This window comes from Triturus cristatus, chromosome 10, assembly GCF_964204655.1.
Source record: "Triturus cristatus chromosome 10, aTriCri1.1, whole genome shotgun sequence".
Taxonomy (NCBI): Eukaryota; Metazoa; Chordata; class Amphibia; order Caudata; family Salamandridae; genus Triturus; species Triturus cristatus.
This window is the reverse complement of record NC_140593.1, coordinates 311211432-311231809: the sequence shown is the minus strand read 5'-3', so window position 1 is coordinate 311231809 and position 20378 is coordinate 311211432. Positions and strand designations below refer to the sequence as shown.

The 20378-nt window shown below is 49.3% G+C and overlaps 1 protein-coding gene across 5 annotated transcripts in view; it reads left to right on the top strand.

Annotated features, from left to right (window-relative positions):
- Positions 1-20378, top strand: part of SLC25A40 (solute carrier family 25 member 40) — a 366440-nt gene that overhangs the window by 232920 nt on the left and 113142 nt on the right. For all 5 annotated transcript variants that reach the window (XM_085631323.1, XM_085631327.1, XM_085631325.1 and 2 more), the window contains one exon: positions 3606-3779. In XM_085631323.1, the coding sequence (XP_085487449.1) occupies positions 3606-3779 (174 nt within the window). The remainder of the gene's footprint in view (positions 1-3605; positions 3780-20378) is intronic.

The following is a 20378-nucleotide window of genomic DNA, read 5'->3' as shown; positions in this document are numbered from 1 at the left end:
AAGGTGGCTTTCCTAGTAGCAATCACTTCGTTGAGAAGAGTTAGTGAACTCCAGGCACTAACCATTCAAGAGCCATTCATACAGGTTCACGCAAACCGGGTCGTACTACGTACCAACCCCAAATTCATGCCTAAAGTAATATCGCAGTTCCACATGAATCAAACCATTGAACTGCCTGTTTTCTTTCAGAATCCACAAAATGTCGCTGAAAGAATGCTCCATACACTAGACGTCAAAAGAGCCCTCATGTACTACATAGACAGAACTAAAAACTTTAGGAAAACGAAACAACTTTTCGTCGCCTTTTCCCCACAACACAAAGGCAACGCAATCTCCAAGGCAGGTATAGCCAGATGGATCGTTAAATGTATTCAAATTTGCTATCAAAAGGCTAAACGCACATTAACGATTCCCCCACGGGCCCACTCAACACGTAAGTTAGGGGCCTCCATGGCTTTCATGGGAAACATTCCTTTACATGATATATGTAGAGCAGCCACATGGTCCACTATACATACATTTACCAAACACTATTGTGTAGATGTACACTCAAAACAGCAGGCAGCTGTAGGACAGGCTGTTCTCAAAACTCTTTTTCAGACCGCTGCAGCTGGCACTGGTGGACGCCGCTAATTGGAGGTACTGCTATATATTCTATGCACAGATATGAATTCAGCAGCCCACATGCCTCGAACTGAATATGCTACTTACCAGTATGCATCTGTTCTTGGCATGTAGGGCTGCTGACATTCATATCGCCCGCCCTCCTCCCCGGCGCCTGTAGCAGCTCTCAGAATTACTGCATAGCATGGTCATCACTTTCTATATCTACTCCATCACTGCCACAATGGCGAAAAACAATCTGAGGATGGAGAGGATGCCCATGCGCACTGTGGTCCAGGGGAGGAGTCACCTATCTCAGGATACTTCGAAGACTCTTCCAGGACAACAACGTGCAAACATCCGGACCCAACACTAGGCGGCGATCTATGCACAGATATGAATGTCAGCAGCCCTACATGCCAAGAACAGATGCATACTGGTAAGTAGCATATTCAATACACACACACACGATGTATTGAGCTGTAAATATATATATTTATACATTTATAGCTTAATATACCATGAACACATCCTTTGCAGTGGTGCACAAACAGGGCTAATTATTTTAAATATTATCTACATATAGACCGTAACTTTTGCTATCCACCAAAAAACGGCTCAGGACCCACCAGTGTGTCCCAACCCACAGTTTGTGAAATGCTGCCCTACAGGGCAAACATTGTTTTTTTTGCATCCTATTTTTCTACTGTACAATAAAATATCACTATTTGAGATATAAACGTGCATGCTACTTCACAGAAGAATGTATTGTAAAGTGAAAAACATAGAACCCCTTCAAGATAGTTTCTGCATCGTACCATTCTTACATCAAAATATGTCACTTGGCACTAGATCCTGAAGAGCTAGGTAATTACCGCCCTATTTCCCTTCTCCCGGGAATCGCCAAAATCGCAGAGAAATGTGTGAACTCTATGCTCTCCACGTTTTTGGAATTGCATGGGGCTCTACATCCCTCTCAGACTGGATTCCGCCCACGTCAGGGCACGGAGACTTCCCTGGTGGCTGTGGTGGAAGAGGGTAGAAAGATTGTAGACGCTGGAGGCTCGGCAGCAATCATTCTTCTCGACCTAAGCGCTGCATTCGATACGGTAAACCATCCGATTCTGATACACCGTCTCAAAAAAGTTGGAATTGGTGGCTTGGCCCTGAAATAGCTCTGCTCTTTCTTAGAAGACCGAGTTTTTCAGGTCTTGAGGGTGACATGAGCTTGCCACCCCAACCTCTGCTATGTGGCGTCCCCCAGGAATCGTCGCTAAGCCCTACCCTGTTTAATATATACATGGCCCTCCTGGCGGCTATTATAGCGCCATTCGGAATTCAAATGGTAACATATGCCGAAGATACCCAATTAGTTGTGGCCCTCAACCAAATGACTCATCAGACCAAGGCCCTCTTCTTCTGTTTATCCGAGGTCTTTAAGTGGATGACGGCCTCACAGCTGAAGCTAAATGGGGATAAGACGGAGATTATGATTCTGGGCAACCCCCCCCATCTATATTGGAGTCCTCATGGCCAGCGTGTATGGGCCCCCTTCCTGTTTTCAAAACTGAAATAAAGAGCTTAGGCATGTGGCTTGACCAGGATTTGTTGTTCAAAGTGCAGGCTAGGAAAACAGTGGCCTCCTGTTTTGGCCTGCTCAGAATGACAAGGAAAGTGCTGCCTCTCCTCCCCCCTTTGGCCAAGAAAATCCTGATCCAGTCCCTGATACTTTCTAGGATTGATTATGGTAATGCCCTTTTTCTGGGCGCTCCAGCGTTAGTGATGACCAAACTCCAAAAGATTCAAAACCGTGCAGTCAGACTGCTCTCAGGCGCACCCAATCGTTCTTCTGCCAAACCTTCTATTCGCTCACTGCACTAGCTGCCGGTGAAGGAAAGGGTAAACTTCAAAGCCCTCTGCATTGTGCACAAAACCCTTCAAGGGTTATGGCCCCCCTCTCCTGGCACCCTTAATTCGGCCTTACAAAGCCAACAGGAATGATCTTCACTTGGTTTCAATCCCGAAAATTAAAAGGGCCCGAAGCGGAGGTCGCCTCTTTTCCTTTACTGCAGCCAAACTTTGGAATGCCTTGCCTCTCCGGCTGCGAAGTGAGCCTAACCACCTGGCCTTCCGAAGACAATTGAAAACTCTCCTGCTCCCCTAATCTTCCTCATCCTGTCCGTGCAGTTAACCCAGCGCTGGGAGGCCTCCGGGTAGCCATGCGCTTTATAAATGTACCTTTCATTTCACTTGGCTAATCTAGGAAAAGGACACATTTTCCTCCTTCTGCTTTTGTCCTTGCGGTTGGTTGACATACATAATATGTGTTCTCTCTCCCCTGCCACCTTCTTTTGTGGCTGGAATCTTGAGTTTGCTGGGCTACTAGCACTGCTTATCTGTGTTCTGGACAGGGATACAAGGCTGGAAGAGATATTCGTTGTCCCTGCTAAGCTCAGGACCATGCAGTTGGGCACTTGTGCCCACAATAAGGGCCCGATTCACAAAGGGCTTCTACACTCCGCAATGAGAAACTGGCATGTGTATGTCCTGCCACAAGTACGGGACCCCCGCCACGAGTGTGAAGCCCTTTGTGAATCGGGCCCTAAGTGTATTGCACAGAGCGGGAACATGACTTGTGCACCCCCTCCTACTGGAACCAGTTATATTTTTTTAAACTTTTGTGTTGCCATAAACAATTTCTCTCCAAAGTTACAAAAAAAATAATAATAAACAAGTACACTGTTGATTCATATTGTTATTTCTTTCCAATCAAAACCCATGTTTGTTTTCACAATATTTCTCTGTGGTTTTCCTTCTTCCTTGTTCTCCTTTTATTGTCCCAAGCGTATTGTCTATCCTCGTTGCAAATGGCTTTGATGCTCTGTATTGAACCAGTCCCGCCACTGTGTGAAAATAAATACGCGTGAAATGATATTTTGTCGCCAAATGTTTCCATTTTTTATATTCACCTACAGGGTAGTCATTCCTTGTTTGTTTTTCAGTTGGTGCGGTGACTGTAATCAGTCCTTTGGAGCTCATTCGAACCAAGCAGCAGTTCCAGCCACAGTCGTACAAGACGTTGCTGCACGGCATCCATGGTGACATAGCTAGGAATGGGTGGCGTTCTCTGTGGAAGGGATGGGGTGCAACTGTTCTGCGAGATGTGCCCTTCTCAGGTAATCGCAATGAAGACTAGAGAATGTCTCATGCTGCTTAGTCTTTTTACATTTAGAATAAGGTTGGACATAGCTGATGCTGATATATTTCCTAAGTTTTTCCTTGTATTTGGAACATGCTCTGTTGCTATAAATTGTAATTGTTTTTCTATGAAATAGCCATTAGGACAAGCACAGGAATATGTCTGCAACCCTTGTAACATTACATAGTCTATTCTGTGATGTTTGACTATTATTGATTTCTGTTTCCTATTGCTCCATTAATTAATACTTGGTTGTCTTAGTCTAACTGTTTCAACGTAAGCATTATTTTTTGTTTTTGCTCCTTTCTCACGTCCAATGTTCATTTTTGAATGCAACAAAGATTGTAGGGAGGAACATGTGGTTTTGTCTTGGAAGCTTGTGTTTTTTTGTGTTCACTTACCTTCTTAGAAGGATAGTATGTCGCATGCTACTCTTAGGATTTCATGACTGAAAAGTATGAGGAAGAAAGGCTAACGTAAAAAAGCACGGACAAAACCATCAAATCACCAAAGATCTATTTAATGGCTTGCAAATTGTATTACAGTGAATGTAACAGAAACGTGAGTAAACTCTTAGCGCCTCAATTGCAAATGGTTTTCAATTTTGATGCTGAAGAATATGAGTTGTGGGTGTAAATTTGCAGATCCTGATAAACATGATCGGTATCACCAGATATTTACACCAATACAGGAGTATTACGCTTGGAGATAAGGCAAGAATGCTGTCATTACAGAGCGATTCAAAATGCAATGAACAACCACAAAGCCTAGCCCTGATCTTTTCCTCAGACAAGCTACGTGCCCTGAACTGCGAGTGCAACACCTCCTGTCTACATTCGGTTCAGGTAGAGTTGGGACAAAATTCTTGCGGGGTGTTCTTTTGTGTTACGCCAGAATCTGTTAAACTCCTCAGACGCCCTAAGATGGGCCAATACTTCCTACTGAACTGTTGCTCCCTCCCCAAGCACAGATTTGAAATTGCAGACCTGATTGTGGATAGACAGATGACTGCTCTCTTTCTGGTGGAAACATGGCTTCATATGCAGTCTGTTTCAGACATTTTAGATGCCATTCCTAGGGGCTATGCAATAACTAGGTTGGATTGACCTCAGGGAAGGAGAGGCGGGCTGGCGGTGATCTGACAGGCTACAGCGTAGCTGTTGCTTGTATAAGTCCTCAGTGGACCCCATGCAGCCTTTTTCTCTCTTAACTATTTCAGGCCGGTGCTCTCTCAATGGCCTGCTGATTTACAGGCCGCCGGGGGCAGCTGCCGCGTTCATTTCGGCACTACTGGATATGATTCTGGAGTTCGCCATTCAACACTCAAAGTTCCTAATTTTAGGGGATCTTAACCTACACTTTGTCGATCTTACCTCACAGATTAGTGTAGATTTAATGGAGGACCTAAAGTTGCTTCAGCAGTTGGTACAGGAACCTACTCACATGCGGGGGGCACTTTCTTGACTCCATTTTTGCAAACCCTGACTTTGTGAATGTTGCTACCCCGATTCCAATCGCCTCGTCTGATCACTATGCTATCCCCTTCCAGATTCTGGATACCCATTTCCCACCTAAACCAACCCAGGCCCAACCTGTGGAAATGTACCTTTTTAGGAGTACACTGGTGCAGGGTCACCCTTTTGTCCACTGGTTCAAAGACCAACAAAATGTAAATCAGCACTGGAGTTGAAATAAATAAGTTTATTAATGACTCATGAGTGGGACCACATTCACACAGCGCTCAAGTGCTGCCTGAGGTAGTACACTGAAGTCACAGAACACAGGTCTTTTATACAGGTTTTCTGCACTGTAAGCATGTGAACAGAAATAGGAAGAACATGTTTTAGAAATAGTTATCAGCAAACAAGGGCAGATGAAATACCACTTGGTCAACAAAGTGGGAGGGGGAGCAGGAGTGCTTATGGCAGCAGTAAATGGTTGACCGTTAACATCTGAGACCAAGTGCTCTGGCAGCTACAAACCCTCAGCACGTACATTGCTTTTAGCTGAGGCAGGAAGTCAACTAAAGTAGATAGCACAAGCAGAGTGAAAAGACGAAAGAATTATGAAGGAAACTTAAATGGACACCACAGCCAAAATGGCTGTCGCTTATGCCAAGTAAAATATTAACCGTTTTCCACAGACGGCCCTTTTGGCATAAGCTAAGACGTTTTCTTGTGCTTTAAAAGGGGTACGATAAATATCATGTATATCAATCAGTATCATATCGCTGACTTCTCGGTCTATTGCTAAACGGGCATTTACATTTTGAACATTCGTTTTAGATGGTAGACAAGTAGTACAAGTGGAAATACAGAGGGTACAAAGCATCGGCCCACATTGGATACATAAACAACAAGAGAAGAGAATTGCAATAATTATGAACAAGGCTGATAATATTTTTAAGCCCCATACAGAAAATATGTTCCAGAACCATCCAACCCAAGTCCATGTTCTTGAGTCTTGATGTATCTTAGTAGCTATTTTGTGTAGTTTGGAGATGACCGCATGTACAGAAGGTGAATTGTCCGGTGTGAAGACACAACAGTTGGATCCAATGATACAGTATGCTCCAGTCTATATTGTTCCCATGTGGTCTCTGTCTGATCGACTACAGAGACATTGATTGCACGTTTTCCCCTACTACCAGCATAGTGATTGAACAATTGCAAATCTTGATGGTAGGTTGGGGGAGCTAAAAACACAGGTGGTAGAAGGAAAGCTATGTAACAGGTACCAGACCAGCCTGGAGGTAGGGAGTAGTATGCCTTAGTTCCACAAACAAAATAAGTGTGACGTGATGCAAGGAAGCTGCTTTGGCCTCTCGTAGACATCTGCAACACTGTAGTACAGTTACTGTGGCCTACCGGCACATCGCCTATACTTCTATACAAATGGGGCCAGTGGTCATGGCAACAGAGATAACAAGGGGTCCATTTCCTTTAGCTGACCTAGAATTTGGAATCACATAGTTTGTTGCTGCACTTCCTTTACTATATTCTTCCATTTCTAAAGCAGTCCCTTTTGCTTATGGGTCCCCATCTTCGTTGGGGTAACGGACTTTGTTCATATAGAAGTTTGAATCAAGCTGGGCATGAGCCAATGTGAGAGAATGGCAGCAGTGACCACGGGATTCCTTTTATGTTCTGATGAGGAGGAATCTTGCCACAAACCCAACAATTAGTAAAATTGCATAGCTGGTGTGTCTAATGCAACATTTGAAGAAATGAATTGTTTCTCAGATTTTGCCGGTATTTCTGTTCATGTTGCGGCAAATCAAAATGATGGTGCTCTTTTGCAGCAAGTAATGTAACAGTAATGTTGGGTAAGGAGGCTCCAGGCATTACTTCCTCCACTACCTACATTACAGTAGCGGTGATGGCAGCAGTCAAAGTCAGACCAAGGTTGCAGATTGTACAACCGTTGCACGTTGTCGCAGCGATCTCCTTCTTGGGCAAGCTCATTCTCATCGGCAAACAACAAAATAGATGATGCCCTAAGGTCCTGGGCAGGCGTTGGTTTCTTCACTAACGTTAAGACGAGTAGTCACTAATAGGCTACCCCCCTTTGTAGTCAGTCTTTAACCACCCAGGACAGTGGCTCAAACAGTCTCTTTCTGCAATGAAATGTCTTTCTTTCTGGATCGAAGCAGATATCTAGATGTACCAGGGATCGTGTGGTCCGGGAAGAGTTCCTCAGGTCTTTCAGGTGACACAGCTCGTCCTCTCTCTGTGACCAAAATGTCGCGATGATTTGTCAACACAGCAGGGCTCACAAAGGAAGAGCTTCCCACACCTGCTGATAAATAGAAAACAAGCTGTCAGGTAACTGGGACAAATAGTCACTCATCAATATATCTGGGGTACCTAATACTGGTGCAGAACAAAGGGCTTGGCGTAACTGTTGGAAGGTGCTCTGGCACTCAGCAGTCCATGTGAGGGGCATCGGAGTGTCTTTAGTCAAAAGGGCCAACAAAGGTTTAATAATGTGTGAAAAAACTGCCTACAAAAAGAAGTGAGGCCAATCAGTGCACGAACATCCTTCTGAGTGCGGGGAACTGGAGTATCTAAAATGGGCTGAATGCAATCTGGTGTAAGTGCACCTCCCTCCTTAGACAGGAGGTGACCTAAATAGGTAACCTGCTGTCTACAATATTGCAATTTCTTTGTGATGATGGGAGGCAAGAAATGATAACAATAACAGTGTTCCTTCTTCACACTAGGCAAGGACGCCAGAGCGGCATCCTCATTGATTAGACAGGATCTCTCAACCATTGGATAATTGTTATTTAAAATAACACGCACACCTTCCGGAGAACATTACATATCGATACCCACAATGTTCTCCGGCATGTTCGGTAAAAGCAAAAATGGACATGCTGCAGTGAATTTGTCAAGCCCAAATTCTAGTGGCTGTGAAAGCGGGCTAGGTGTAGGTGTCCCATCGAATCCTATTGATGTTATCATTGTGCCGGTCAGGGGAGCCCCAGGAACCAGTTTTTTAGACAGAGCACTACGGGTAGCCCCTGTGTCAACTAGAAACCGATCAGTAAATCCCAAGACGTTTGCGTCAATATAAGGACCCATTTGATCTACTGGCATCTCAACCGGTTCCTTACCCCATTCTAGGCATCCCTATGCATAATCGGAATCCGTAAGGGTATCAGCAGAATAATCAGACATTTGATATTGATTTCGTCTATCAAAAGTATTAGAGTAATTTGGTCCTTGTTCAACTGCCTCAAATCTTGGGTGAGCTCCTGTACCCCCCCTGTTTCCTGAATTCCCTGGGTGTCCTCTCATACTTCCCCTTCCCCGTCGATACTGCTGACCTCGCAAAAGAGGGCGCTCAGAACGCCAACGCCCAGTCTCTTTACAATAAGCCCACTGATCAGGGGACAAATTTGCTCAAGGGAGAGGGGGCACCCCAGGTGTATACATTGCACGTCCGCCTCTTACACCTCCCCTAAATGGTGGACAATATACTTGAGCCAATATAGCTTTTGTCTTTAAGGCTTTATCCTTCTTATCCTTCCTGCCTTTTGCTTCCTGTTCCTGTCGCTCATAATATTGGGCCATAGTCAAAAGGGAAACTGGAGAAGACGTGGTCCAAGAACTCTCGCTGGCCTTTAAGCGACTAGCTATTTCCGGTAACATGTTAGCGACAAGTTTATCGACAAACAAATGCTGACCCGTATAATCGGCCAATGACTGACCACTAAAGTCATGGAATGTTTCCTCAAACCTTGAAAAGAAATCAGAAACTAACTCAACCTTTTTCTGTTTACAGGACGCTTACGTAGTCCAATCTATTTTCTTAGGAGGTTTGAGAGTCTTTAACTTGGTCACAATAGCTTTAGGAAGATCTAATATCTCCTTCTGAGGTTTCTGCGCAGGCTCCCTTTCCGCATCTATTTGTTCTAAATGTTCCCAGGTATCACCATATGCTACATTGTCATCTATTTTACGTATCATTCTCCACATATCAGGGGGCAAAATAAGCCCAAAGAACATATCAATATCTGGCAAGGTCATAGTGCAGGAGCTAATGGCTCCTTCCACCTCCTCATAGAAGGCGGCAGGATTTTTTCGGGGGTCGGGCAAAGCAGCTTTAAGAGCTATCACGTCAGCTCTACTCCAGTTATATATGAAATATCCCTTTGCATCATCTGAAGTTTTATTATCATTTGTTCCCGCATCCTTAGGAGGAATATAAGGGGTGCAGCATCACGCATAGGTTTTATAGCAACTGTACTTCTAACAGGTGCAACCTCATCCACCGGAGTATCTACTTTCTGTGCTGGGGATTGAACTGTTTCTACACCTTTCTGTTTTCTAGCTAATTCTTGCTCCTTTCGTAAACGCAATGTTGCGTCTCGTATTTTAACCACTCGTCTAATCATATCAGATGAGGCCGAAAAAGGGAAAATCCCCTACAAAATAAAATTGCTCCATATTTTGCCACTGTTGAACCATAGTTACAATGAGCGATGCAGCGTGAGGCATGCGAGAGTCCTCCCTAGCAGCGGTTTTTAATTTATCTATTTCTGCTCTAGTCAAAGTAGAGCGAGTCTGTCGCCCATCTTGTTTATCTTGTTCTTTGTGGTCTGAAGACAAATGCTCGTCATCAGAAACCTCAACAGGGGCTCTTGGAGTGGGAAATTTATACGGGGGTGAGGTGCATTCTAATAGGATGCAATCATCCTTAGATGTATCAAGTAGGAAATAGAGAGGGCGCCTAATAGGATATTGGCCATTTATCTCTAATGAACATTTTCTATCTTCTTTTTCTGTTTTTTCCTTCTTTTCTTTATTTTTTTTAATTATAGCGCTTTTTGATGTATTGTTTTTCGTGTTCTTTTTCTGCTATAGCTTCGGCTCTCTTAACTCTCTCTCTCACCCTTCTTTCTCCCACATATGCACACAATCAAACATATCCTGTCTACTTTTTCTTTTAAATAAACACTGCTCTACATATTGAACCTTTTTTTTTTTTTTAAATCAAATGACCCATTCACTGGCCATTGCAGATCAGAATCTTTTTTTGTGTGTATGTGTTCCACAGGGGACTGTACATTATGGAAGAAATACCATATTTGACATACATATCTCTATTAGGTGTTCCCTCGGGGGAAGCTGGCTGACTTTTTTCTAAGCTTTCTTTGGTACCTCCAGAGCAGCAACACCTTCTACGGAGTGTGCTGAGAGCAGGCATGCTTTACCAATGCATGTAAAATATTACTACTTCAAAATATTTCAAAAGGAGAAAGATCTCCACATTACCAGCCTTCAAACTTTGCAAAGATTGAATAACAAATTCAAACAAAAAGCCCAGGCTTAACAAATCAAGAGTGCTGCTTTAGCGACCTTACCAAACAGAAGACACCAACTCCCACCTGCTGATCTCCGGTCGACCTATAGGTCACCTCAAAATTGCTCCAAAGAAAACCGCAGTTGAGCCCGGCCACCACCTGGAGGGGCAAATCAGGAAAACCGGAAAAGTCACGTCGGCCTGCAAAGACAAAGGTCTCCTCGTGCAGTGTGCTTCCTCAGGAAAATTTCGGTCCTCCGTCAAGACCGCTCCTTCGGACGACCGTGTCTCCAATGGGGCCCCACAAGTCGGGCGCCAACTGTGGAAATGTACCTTTTTAGGGGTACACTGGTGCAGGGTCACCCTTTTGTCCACGGGTTCAAAGACCAACAAAATGTAGATCAGCACTAGAGTTGGAAATAAATAAGTTTATTAATCACTCATGAGTGGGACCACATCCACACAGCACTCAAGTGCTGCCTGAGGTAGTACACTGAAGTCACAGAACACAGATTTTTTTTTTTGATTATCAAATTTTTTATTGATTTACAAACAGTTCAGCAAAATCACGGATAGCAGATATTCATTTACATCTTCAAAAACCCTGTGACCCTAATTCGGCACCCCTCGGGGAATACAACCACAGGAAAACTGGAAGCGTCTTTAATTGCCTTCAACAGCACCCAGCCATCTACCCCACACCCTTCGGTATTTCTTGGGGCATCCGCGCATAAAGCCTTCTCCTGTGTTGCGCACCAGTCCACTCCTTTACGCCACTTTCCCAGAGCTGGTGGATCAGGACAGATCCATGCTGCCGCTATATCGCGCTTGGCAACTATCATTGCTGTGTTAAAGATCTTATCGTTCCGGGACCCGTCTAGCCCGTCTGTTATCCCCAATAATGAGTGTCGTGGGTCGTGAGGCACTGTCCACCCCAAAACCTCTGTGTTCCCCCTCAGTGGCTCTCCAGAAAGTTGCCAGCCGGGGACAGGTCCAGACTACGTGAAAATAATTTGCTGGGTCCTGGCCACACCTAGCGCAGGACGCATCAGAGCGAAGGCCCGCTCGATGAAGGCGTACCGGAGTGAGGTAAGCGATGTGCAAGTAGTATAATTGGATGAGTCTAAGTTTGGCGGAGGCGGTAATGGTCTTAGGCGCCATGAGCGCGTCGCGCAAATCCACCTCATCCAGTTGCCCCACCCAGTCTGCCTATTGTTCTTTCAGTCTGTCCAACGAGGTGAGAGTGTTGTTGATTAAAGTACGGTATATCCGGGAGATACCCCCCCTTTCCCAAGTCCCCCAGCAGCGTCTGGGCCTCCGTGGGGCTTTTTTCCGGGAGCCGAGTGTTGTCTGCGATGTGTACGTGAAGGGCGTGTCTTAATTGCAAATTCTTATAAAACTGGGAGGGGTGCAGGGAATAACGATTGCGCATATCATGGAAAGAAATCATATGGTCCCCAACCCAGACGTCCCCAAGTTGTGATATGCCTATGAGGTCCCAGGCTTTGACCACTCACTTCCCGTAGCCAAGCCCCTTGCCAGAGGGGGGTCCATTGGGTCAATTTGCCGGTCCAGCCGGTGTGGCGCAGCGAAGCCCGCCATGCCAGGAATACCGAACGCGTCCCTTCAGGCAACTGAAGCGGGACGGGTCCCCCGTACAACATGGCCTGTACTTTAGAAAATCCCAGTTCGCACAGCTCCAGCCGGTAGGCCGGGTCGGACCATCCCCCGTTAAACCAATCGTGGACCACCAGCAAACGTGTGGCTAAAAAGTAGAGGCGTCATAGCCATGCCCCATCAAAGGAAGGGATCCGACATGTGGAGAGAGCCAGACGCGACCTCCCACCGCCCCATTAAAATTTGGTAAATAGCCCGTCCAACTCCTTAAACCAGGGTCTGGGAAAACAGAACGGGGTGTTCTGGAGGACATAAAGGAACCTGGGGAGAATCAACATTTTAAGCAAGACAACCCGGCCCAGAGGGTTCAGGGGCAACGTCCTACATTTCTGAAGGTCTTCTTTAGCCTTTTTGACCAGAGGGGTTACGTTGAAGGACCAGCACAGCTCCGGGAGCATGGTAATCCATATTCCCAGGTATTTAAATGAGTTATGCCGGATTGGAATATTAGACTGTGAGTCATAACAGTCCCTTGACAGGTGAAGTGGGACCAATACCGATTTCTCGGGGTTCAGCCGAAGACCTGACACCTCCCAAAGCTCACAACAACTGGAGACAATGAGGCACGAGGAGGCGGACTCCGCTAGAAAGAGCAGGACGTCGTCCACGTAGAGCGCGATCTTGTCCGTTTCGGTGCCTGGCCACTCCCATCCCCTGACATGGTTATCCGCCCGCAGCTGGACCCCCAAGGGTTCCATGACCAGGGCAAACAACCGGGGCGAAAGGGGGAAACCCTGCCGCGTACCCCTCGCTATGGGAAATGCCTCAGACAGAAGGCCTTCACCAGTACCCGCGGCTGCGCGTACAGCACTCGGACCAGTTCCCGGAACCAGGGCCCAAATCCCATCCCAGCCAACACATCTTGGAGATGCACCCAATCCACCGAATCAAAAGCTTTTTCGAAATCTATAAGGAGGAGGGCCAAATGGGGAGTAAGTAGGTGTCGGTGGGCCAAAGCCAGCTGCACCCTCCGAAGGCAGTGACGGGTCGCACGGGCGAGCATGAAGCCACATTGGTCCGGATGTACCAGCTTGGGCAGATATGGCTTTAGCCTTTGGGCCAAGATGGTGGTGTAGAGTTTGATTTCGGTATTGAGGAGGGATATGGGACAATAGTCCGCACAGTGACGGGATGGAGGCTGGGATTTCGGAAGGACCATGTCTGTCTCTGGCGGGAAGGAGCCCCGATCAAGGGCTTCTTGAAAAAGGCCAGCCAAGTGGGGCACCAGTGTGTCGCGATAGGCCACGTAGTATTCTTGGGGGAGACCATCTGGTCCCGGAGTCTTGCCCGGGGACGTGAGAGAAATGGCTTCCTCAATTTCTTTCTTAGAGAAGGGGCGGTCTAGATCTTCCCGGGCTGCCGTTTCTAACTGGGGGAGACTGACGTGGCACCGTCCGAGGAGAACACAGAGCGATGATTCGGGTGTTTGTGCGGCATACAAGCGCCGATAGTAGCTGGCAAACGTGCTTGCCATCACTGAGGGGGCGTTGCATACCAAACCCTGATCGTCTACCACTTCCGGAATTATTCGGTTCGCCCTGGGGAAGGTAGCCAGCCTGTGTAAAATCGTGCCGTTTTTGTCTCCCCAACCATAGACTTTTGCCACTGAGGACCTCCATAGTAGCTTGGCCGCGTCTATAGATAGTTGTCTAATCTCGGGTCGGGAAAGGGACTGCTCCAAACGCCTGCGCTTCTATTGCGGTGATTTCCGGTGTTGGTCCTGCCTCAGCTTTATAAGTTGCCCTTTCGCGAACCCCCGAATGGTTACTTTCCCGGCCTCCCATAGGGTCCCGGGGTAGGATACGGAGCCCTCGTTGGTGAGGAAGTAATGCTCGAGCTCCTTCCCTACCGCCTTCCGAAATTCTTTATCTTGGAGGAACCATGCATTCATCCTCCACGTTTGACGGGCCGAGGGAGGGGGATTCCCGGTACTGAGGAGTATCGGCGAGTGGTTTGAAATTCCCCAGGGTAGGATAAGAGTATCTACAACTGTCAAGCAGTCAGTGGCAGGGAGAAAGATCATGCCTGCATGTGGTGGGCTGCGGAGGTGTGAGTGAAATGGGTGGCGCGCGGGTGCCACGGGTGCCATGTGCGCCACGCATCACAGAGGCCCAGTGAATCGGACCAAGACCTCAATTGTTTGGCTTGTGCAATGCGGACAGCAGAAGGAGGGCCCGATGAGTCTACGGCCGGATTAGAGACCGCATTGAAATCGCCCCCCACAACCGTGACGCCCAGGGGGAGAGAGGTTAGGAGGGTGGAGGTCTGTGCCAGTGTAGAGGTAAGCAACGAGGGGGGCGAGTATAGGGACATAAGGTTGAGCGGGGAGCCGGCCAAAGAGCCGCATACCATCACATATGTGCCGTGAGGGTCGTGGATCACCCGGGAGAGAACAAAGGGTAAGCTGCGTCGCATGAGGATAGCCACCCCCCCCCCCCCTCCGGGAACCCCTGGAGAAGCTGGAGTGCCACACTGTCGTACCTGCAACGGGCAAGAAAGGGACAACAGTTCCCCAATAAGTGTGTCTCCTGGAGGAGAAGGATATCGATGTGGAGGCGTTGTGCATAGCGCAGGACAGCGGTGCGCTTCAGCTTGTCCAAGCGACCGTTGACGTTCCAGGACAGGACATGAAGGGAAGCCCTGTTCACGGTGTCGTCAGTCATGGCTGATGGAGTCTGGGGCTAGGCCACGCCGCCGCATAGAGCAATATGAGCGCAAGCTGGGGCCGATGCGTTTTACTGTTGGTCGCGCGCGTTAAGAGCTAGTGCTATCTCTGCAGAGAAGGCATATATCTGTCCGTGGAGGCTGAAACAGTAGAACAACAACAAGGGAAGAACCCAACCCCCTCCCCCCGCCCTACACTTCAAGAACGGAAGCATCTGTCGACCCCTTAATCAACTAAACCAAACTAAAACGCTCAGAAGCGTGGAGGACCGCTCCAGAAGCACGGATAATTTTGAGCCTCGGCATAAAGCAATAAAATGAGCATAGAAGTCCATCAAAGTTTGAAGCCCCCCACCCCCCTGATGAAGCGCTGCACCCCGATAGCGGTCCGGCGTCCAGGCCTGAGTGCGAGGCAACTAAAGGGTGGGAGTGTGAGAAAGGTCTGAGTCCACCTGGCCCGTGGTGGGGATGAGCCCGTTAAGTCGTCTGTGGAGCGGCGCCTGCTTCGTGCCGGAGAGCCTGATTGACTGGAGGAGTCGCGGTGGTCAGGGGCCACCCCACTGAGGGATCAGGTTGTTGAAGCGCGTAGCTGGCGCCCCTTACGGGACCTTGTGCGACGCCGCCGTTGGCGCCCCGGCGATCTCCTGCGGAGTCCTCGTGCCGAGGGCAGAGGGGACGTTCATCCATCAGCCATGCCCACGCCTTTGGGAGATTCGAAAATTTTTGTTTTGCCCTGAAAAATGACCCGAAGGCGTGCCTGGAATTGGAGCTGATATTGAATGCCCAGAGTGCGCAGCTTCTTCTTAACCTCCGTGTAGGAGCGCCGGAGGTCCTGAACTTCCCTGGTGTAGTATGGGAATACCATAATAACATGATTCTGGAACCTGAGGGGACCTTTCGCCCTGGCCGTCCATAGGATGGCATCACGGTTTTTGAAGTTGAGGATTTTAAGGATGATGGGGCGGGGCACCGGTAGGAGGCCTAGGTGCCAAGGACCAATGGGCCCTCTCTACAACAAATCAAGTTGACAGAGCCTCACCCAGCAGCCAGGACCGAAACCATTGTTCAGCGAAAGTGGCCGCTTGCCCCGCTTCCACCCCCTAGGGAAACCCCATCAGGCGAAGGTTGTTGCGACGTGCGCGGTTCTCAGCATCCTCGGCACGCCTGTGGAGCTCCCCGGTACGAGCACGAAGTTGGGCCACCTGATCCTTAAGTTGGGAGATGTCGTCCTCAGTTGTGGAAATGCGGGATTCGGCCTCTGTCAGTCAGGCGGTGGTGTTGCGATGGTCCTGTCTGAGGAGGGACACGTCCACCTTGATTTTCCCTATCTTTCCATCTACGGACGCCTGAGAGGCACTGATGGCCTGAAGGATGGTGGCCAGATCCTTGTCTTGAGGGGGGAGATCCCCCCGCCGCCCCACCAGGACGTTCAGACACGGAAGTAGTAAACCGGCCCATTTTGGTCTGTGTGGCAGCCGGCGTTGGCTTGGGGCCCTTGTCCCTCCCCATGGCCGGGGGCCAGTCCCAATGTCACTGCGGCCGCAAGAGTCCCTGATAGGATGAAAGATCAGTGAGGGGGAGGGGATCCAGGGATCTGCAGGCGTGTGGAGTGTCCACGAGCCACACGAGGACCTCGCCAGAAGAAAGTAGTCCATAGATACCGTTAACTGTAGGGGTGCGGCAACAACAACGTGGATCCTGGATCCCTAGGGGTCCTGCGGAGACCGGGGGCGTGACCCCAGACCCACGTCCGGACCTGGGTGCCTCCGCTGCTGTCCCTGGGGTACCTCGAGCGACCAGTCGATCCGGAGGTTACCCACTGTACAGACAGCCGAAGGACACCGAGACCCCCAATGCCACCCGGTATGATGGCTGAAAAGTCCCCCCTCCTAGGGCCTGACCCACTGCTAGACAGGCAAGCCCGGACTGACCCCCCACTACAGCCGGGGTCCGCCAACAGCCGCCTGGGAGCACCAGCGAGCGGGGGCCCAACGATGCCTTAAGATCAGGTGGGTAGGAGGGCCCACCCCGTCAAGGCCCGCCCGCAAGGGAGCATCCGCCGCCACCCGGTAACATGGCCGATTGTGCCCAGTTCAGGACGGATCCAGCTGCCACCACAGCTCCGTGTGCCGGCACGGAACCAACAATGCCAGTACAGAAGTGGGGTTTATGCTGCGGCCAGTCGCTGCCCGATAAGGCAGCCGATCCCTCCCCTCCGCCGTGAGATAAGGGGGGGGGGCAAGATAGCAGTCCTTGCCAGACACAGGGAGTCGCTATGGGGTGGGAGCGGCACGCACCAACACCCACGCCGCTGCCCGGACCGACAGCCTGTCCCCCCACTCACCTCACAAGTCCGCCAGCCGACTCCCCAGCCGCACTCCGCAGTAGGTCTCCGCTCGCACAATACCTCCTCTGGTGCGGTGCCGGCCGATGTGTCAGCAGAGTTCCTTCCAGAGGCCCCACCAGCCGCAAGGCCACTGCTCCCCAGGGCCGCAGGTCAGCCAGCCCCACTCCTCTCAAGCACCGCAGTCAGGCACCCGCCGTCACCTGGTCACACAGACGGGGGGCTGCGAGGCCCTGCCCAGCCGGGTCACGCAGGTGTCTGTACAGGGGAACGCGGGGGCCCGCAACTCACACCATTGCCACCTCGTTGCTGACAGCCGGGCCCCTGGCTCGCCTCACACCGCCAAAAGTATGCCGCACTGCCCAGGAGCCGTCCATGTTGCCTCCGCCGCCCCCACGCCGGCCGATGCACCGGCCGATCCCGATATGGGGCCGTGAGGCACAGCTGGGAACATCCTGATGGGCGCGGCCCCGCCACGCAGAGGCTGCCGATGCCGAGCTGCCACTGCGCGGGCCGCCGCCCGGTCCTTCGTGACCTCACTGCTCCCACGAAGCCCCGACTCCACCTTTCAAGGCTGCGCCGTTAGATGTGCAGGCCACGACAGGCCGCAAGCCGCAGGAGGCCACAAGCGCCGGAAACCGTGACCGGAACACCAGATGAAGGGCCCCACCGGGTGGAAACGCCACTACAAGCAGGTAGGTGGTGCAGATGCGTGCTGAAGGGTGCCGGATTCGAGGCGGATGACGGAGGGGTCCGGAGCACTCTTAGAGTGCGACCACCATCTTGACGCCTCCCAGAACTCAGGTCTTTTATACAGGTTTTCTGCAACGTAAGCATGTGAACAGAAATAGGAAGAACAAGTTTTAGAAATAGTTATCAGCAAAGAAGGGCAGGTGAATAACCACTTGGTCAACAAAGTGGGAGGGGGAGCAGGAGTGCTTATGGCAGCAGTAAATGGTTGACAGTTAACATCTGAGACCAGGTGCTCAGCACGTACATTGCTTTTAGCTGAGTCAGGAAGTCAACTAAAATAGATAGCACAAGCAGAGTGAAAAGACGAAAGAATTATGAAGGAAAGTTAAATGGACACCACAGCCAAAATGGCTGTCTCTTATGCCAAGTAAAATATTAAACATTTTCTACAAACCCATCAAAACTCGAAACTGGAATAAGATCAGTCAGGAGACACTTACTTCTGCCCTTAGTCTTAGTCCCACAGGCCGCCAACCTTCAAGTCTCAACATGGTTAGAGGAAGAATTAGATATGATAGCACCGTGCAAAACACATTTTGCACGCTGCAGAACATTAGCTGGCTGGTTCACAGAGGACCTCGCACAACCTTAAGCTGTGCAAATGCTTAGAACGTAAATGGTGAAAGTATTATTGTCGCCAAGACAAACAGTCTTACCTACGCTCGCTAAAAGAATACCATAAAAAGATCAGGGTGGCGTGGACGGTATTTTACACACAAAAGATCGATGAGGCCAAGAACGCCCTGCGTGAGATCTTTAGAATTGTAAAATCCCTTACATCCCTGGATACTTCTGCGGTCATGGACCCCAGCACAAGCAGTTGCAATGAGATTGCCCACTTTTTTTTCTGACCCCCTGCCCGCCGGTGCATTCAAGATTGAGAGCATCTCAGTGGAAAAGCTAGACTCATTAGTGGCAAAAACCAAATCTGGCTCTCCACGATACCCGGTGCCTCCAGATATTTGGAAACTGGGGCTACCCTCATTGGCATCCAGATTATGTTATGTGCTTAGTATTTTGTTTGAGGCCAGCTGACTTCAGGTTGAGTGGAAACCTGCAATGGTGATCCAGCTCCTAAAAAACCCTTCTCTTGCTCTCTCCATACCAGAGAACTTTCGCCCCATTTCTCTACTTCCTTTTGTGGCTAAACTGGCTAAAAAGGCACATCAACTCACAATTGACAGTTCATCACAGAGAAGAATATCCTACATGAGACCCAATCATGTTTCATGCCACAGTATAGTACGGAATCGGGCCTGCTTTTGGCCTCAGAGACACTTCGTAGGGTGGCTGACAAAGGGAAATCAGAGGCTCTCATCATGCTGGATCTCAGTGCAGCATTCAATACAGTTTCCCACACTGTGTTACTGGATCGACTGTGGACACAGGGTATAAAGGGTAGAGCCTTTGATTGGATTGCAGACTTCTTTCATAAACGCTTGTTTAAGATTATCAGAAGCCATACACCTCGGACATTATCCCATTCCAGCGGGGAGTGTCTCTGGGGTCGGCACCAAGCCCCACTCTTTTGAACCTTTACTTGCTCCCATTGGCCGACGTTATTGAGGGCCATGACGTGAAGATGGTGTCTTATGCTGATGACACTCAGTTTATTATTACACTAGCTAACCATGATGATAGGGCTGCAGAAAATTTTAAACTATGCCTCGCTGACCTAGCAACATGGATGCAGGCCAGCTGCCTGAAGTTGAATGCATAGAAAGCAGAGGTGCTGGTGGTGACGAAGCAGCCCTCTATCTGGTCCTCGGCATGGTGGCCAGCAGATCTGGGACCCACCCCGAACCCAAAACCCAAAGTGAGAAATCTAGGCATCCTTTTTGATGCACAGCTATCTTTTGACAGTCAGATCAGGGCCACAGTGGGCATATACTTCGGGGTGCTGAGATTGATAAAGAAGCTCCTGAGACTAATACCTGCCGCTGCACAAAAAACAGTAGTGCAGGCCTTGCTGGTGTCTCAGCTAGACTACTGTAATGTGCTCTATTTGGGTACTTCTAGAGGCAGGCTGGCGATGCTGCAAAGAGTAAAAAACGCGGCAGCCCGGATGCTCCTGAGACTACCGAAATGGTCTTCCATTGTCCACGGTTTGACTGAAGTTCACACAGAATCTCGTTTAAAGCCCTGTGATTCACGCATAGGATAATGTATCGGAGGAGGTCCCAGGTATCTCTTACCCCGATCAAGGCTCACACTCCCTCCAGAGCACTAGCGCTGGCAGTAATCCCCAGAGTACCTCGCGCAAGACTGGGGGGCTGCCGTTTTGGGCTGCGTGCAGCCAAGCTCTGGAATTCAAAGCCAATTAACCTA